Here is a 3029-nt window from a genome sequence, read left to right as displayed (position 1 = left end):
AAAAAGCAGCACCCTATTGCCTGTGCTGCTTTTCAGTTTTCTGCCTGTTGTGTTGCTACACAAGCCCAAACCTCACTCCAGCCATCAACAAGCAGCAGGTGAAGAAGCATCAGGAGCCTGAGCCCAAACTCACCCTGCACAAGGTATGGAGGCTTCCTGTGCTTAGCAGCAAGAAGGGTGGATTACTCACCGCCTCGAATTTTGAGTATGCTTCCACATGCCATCTGTGCAGACAAATAAAGGAAGCAGCTCCCCTAAAGGAAAATACAGCCACCCTTCCTCTGAAAGCTGACAGACAGGTAATTCAGCCGGTGGAGAGAACACAAACAGGACCGGTCAGTGGGCAAACTGCTGGAGTTCAAAACCATCCTGGGTTATTATTGTAAGCTGAGGACAGTCTCTGTAAATCACAACACCGCTTTCACAAATGTCAGCATAGAATCTTTTAATACTTTACATAAAAAAACTGCATACACAGTTCATAATTTTTTGTAAACATCATGTACATCTCAGTTTTTGCCATGTCAGTTTATTAAAAACAAAACCAGAAACAGTCTCAGTACCACTGTTGAGGGAAGGAGAAAAGTAAACAAACAAATGGATACATTTGTTCTCTGAACCAGAGAAACACAAGATTATTTTCACCCAGGTTTGCTACCCTGTGAAAATAAAAGTTTTAAATAAATCTAGATGCTTTAAATTGCCCCTTAGTATTAATGTCTGATGTACTCACTGCATAAGGAACAGCGCTTTCACACCTATTTTTTTCCAAGGCAGAGACAGTGGTTTTATTTCATCTCGTGTTGAAGTCACATTTTAAAACAAGACCCAGATGAGGTTACCAAGTAAGAATGCTTCCTATGCTAGAGCGTTGTATGCAGATGACAAGTGCATTGAGTGTTTAATTAAAAAAAAAAAAAAAATTCACCAAGTTGTGCAAAGTAATTTCTTTTTAAAATTAAAATTTTAAATAAACCCAAATCAACATACTTGCAGAAGACAATATTAAAGGAAGGAGCAGGCACCAAGATCATAATATGGCAATATCATCCCCTTCCCCCTTGCTCATCCTGCCTCATCCATGAGGAGATGTCCAGCAAGGAGGAGGACAGAGCAGGTCAGCTTTACTTCCCAGTCTGGTGGCTTCTGCAGCTGGAGTCAGTTCAAGGCTCATGTTACCAGCAGGCATCAGTCACTCAGGGAAAGTTCCTTTGCACAACACAAGTCCCAGCTGGGCACCCCCTCCCCACCTCACTTTAAATAAGCACCCCCTGCACTACCCCCAGTTTGCACAAGACAGAAAAGGTAAGATATATACAGACTTCACTTGGGATGACCCTCCTCTCCCAGTCTCAGTCTTCAGGGCACTAACTTCCACAGCAGGTCAGGCTCAGGCCGAAACATCTGCAGGAGAGGCGAGGGTGCTGCGGGCAGCCCGGGGGGTGCAGCCCCTTCCCCAGCCTGCCCGGGGGGAGGCACATGCAGGCAGGAGGCAGAAGTCCCTTCCAGCATCTCGGCTCCACCGCTCTCCTCTTGCAAAAGAGAGGAGGCTGGCTGGGAGCTGGAAGCAGCAGGTGGTGGGCAAAGGGAAGAGCCAGCTGCAATGTTTGCTCAGTCCAGTCCTCAGCAGCTTTTTTGTTGTTGAGAGTTCGCAATTAACTCGCAGGGGCCGGTGACAGGAGAAGGCTTCTCCCCACTTTAATCCCAAGACTCAGGGCATGCAATCCCACCCTCCCTCTGTCCCCACGGCTGAGCCAGCACAACCCCTTTTGGCCAGAGCTAAGGGAGCGCCCCTCAGCCCCCACCCCGATTCATCGCCAGCCCCAGTGGGGGGACAGGCAGATGCCATGTGCGTGCATAACCCAGCTCCTCTCCGCCTGCCAAGGGGTGACCCAGGCGCTGTGCCCAGCGCCGCGCTCCAGCCGCACCCTATAGGACTTTGCAGCAGTTGATGCAGCCGTTTTGGGTGCCGTAGCGCTTCTGCAAGGCTGCCCGGGTGGCGGTCTCGAAGACCTCCCGGACACCCTCCTTGGTCTTGGCCGAGCACTCCAGGTAGTCGTAGGCCTGGATGCGGATGGCCATGGCGCGGCCATCCTCGGTGCGCACCGGCTCCTGCTTCATGCGGGCCAGCTCGTTGCGCACATGCTCGTCGTTGCGTAGGTCTTTCTTGTTGGCCACCAGGATGATGGGGACGTTGGGGCAGAAGTGCTTAACTTCAGGCACCCACTTCTCCGGGATGTTCTCCAGTGAGTCCGGGCTGTCCACAGAGAAACACATGAGGATGACGTCAGTGTCCGGGTAGGAAAGGGGTCGCAGGCGGTCATAGTCCTCCTGGCCAGCCGTGTCCCACAGGGCCAGCTCCACCTGTTTGCCATCCACCTCGATGTCAGCCACGTAGTTCTCGAAGACAGTGGGCACGTAGACCTCGGGGAATTCATCCTTGCTGAAGACGATGAGGAGGCAAGTCTTACCACAGGCACCGTCCCCCACCACCACCAGCTTCTTGCGGATGGCGGCCATGGCCAGGCTCGCCAAGCTGGCCTTGCCGTGCAGCAGGACGATGGCAGCGCCCTCCTCCCCGCGGCCGCCGCCTCCCCCTTCCTCTCGCTTCTCACAGGGCACCGTGGCGAGCCGGGCCCGCGCAGGCAGGCGGGCGCGCTGTCCTCTCTCCTCGCACCGGCACCGCGCACTCCGTCCCCCGCCTCAGGGGAGCTCTACGGCCACAGCAAGCGCCGCCGGTCCCGCCTGGCTCAGCCCTTCGCAGGGGAACAACAGACACCGCCTCTACCGCTCCGCGCCGCCACTGCCGCAAGCTGCGAGCCGGCGCCGCTATTTAAAGGCGCTCGCGACTTTCTTAATATAGCCGGCCAATGGGAAAGCAAAGAGTGAGGTCATCCCCGGCGGAGAGAGCCGCGATTGGCGGAGTGCTGCGGGAGGGAGGCGGGGTGCGGGGAGGCGGGGGAGCGGGGAGTGAGCGGCGCCCGCGGCGGCGGGGACAGAGACAGGGACGGGGACTGGTGACCGGGACT

At 55.0% G+C, this 3029-nt stretch overlaps 1 protein-coding gene across 1 annotated transcript; it reads right to left on the bottom strand.

Moving 5' to 3' along the window:
* Nucleotides 1-428: 428 nt before the first annotated feature.
* On the bottom strand, nucleotides 429-2812 carry LOC136099844 (rho-related GTP-binding protein RhoB). The gene has a single exon (XM_065834460.2). It carries the CDS (start codon nucleotides 2518-2520, stop codon nucleotides 1930-1932), a length of 591 nt encoding a protein of 196 aa, XP_065690532.1. The 5' UTR covers nucleotides 2521-2812; the 3' UTR covers nucleotides 429-1929.
* Between the last annotated feature and the right edge of the window lie 217 nt (nucleotides 2813-3029).

The sequence above is a fragment of the Patagioenas fasciata genome, chromosome 3 (genome assembly GCF_037038585.1).
Source record: "Patagioenas fasciata isolate bPatFas1 chromosome 3, bPatFas1.hap1, whole genome shotgun sequence".
Classification (NCBI taxonomy): Eukaryota; Metazoa; Chordata; class Aves; order Columbiformes; family Columbidae; genus Patagioenas; species Patagioenas fasciata.
The sequence above is the reverse complement of the archived record's forward strand: the minus strand, read 5'-3'. Positions and strand labels throughout refer to the sequence as shown.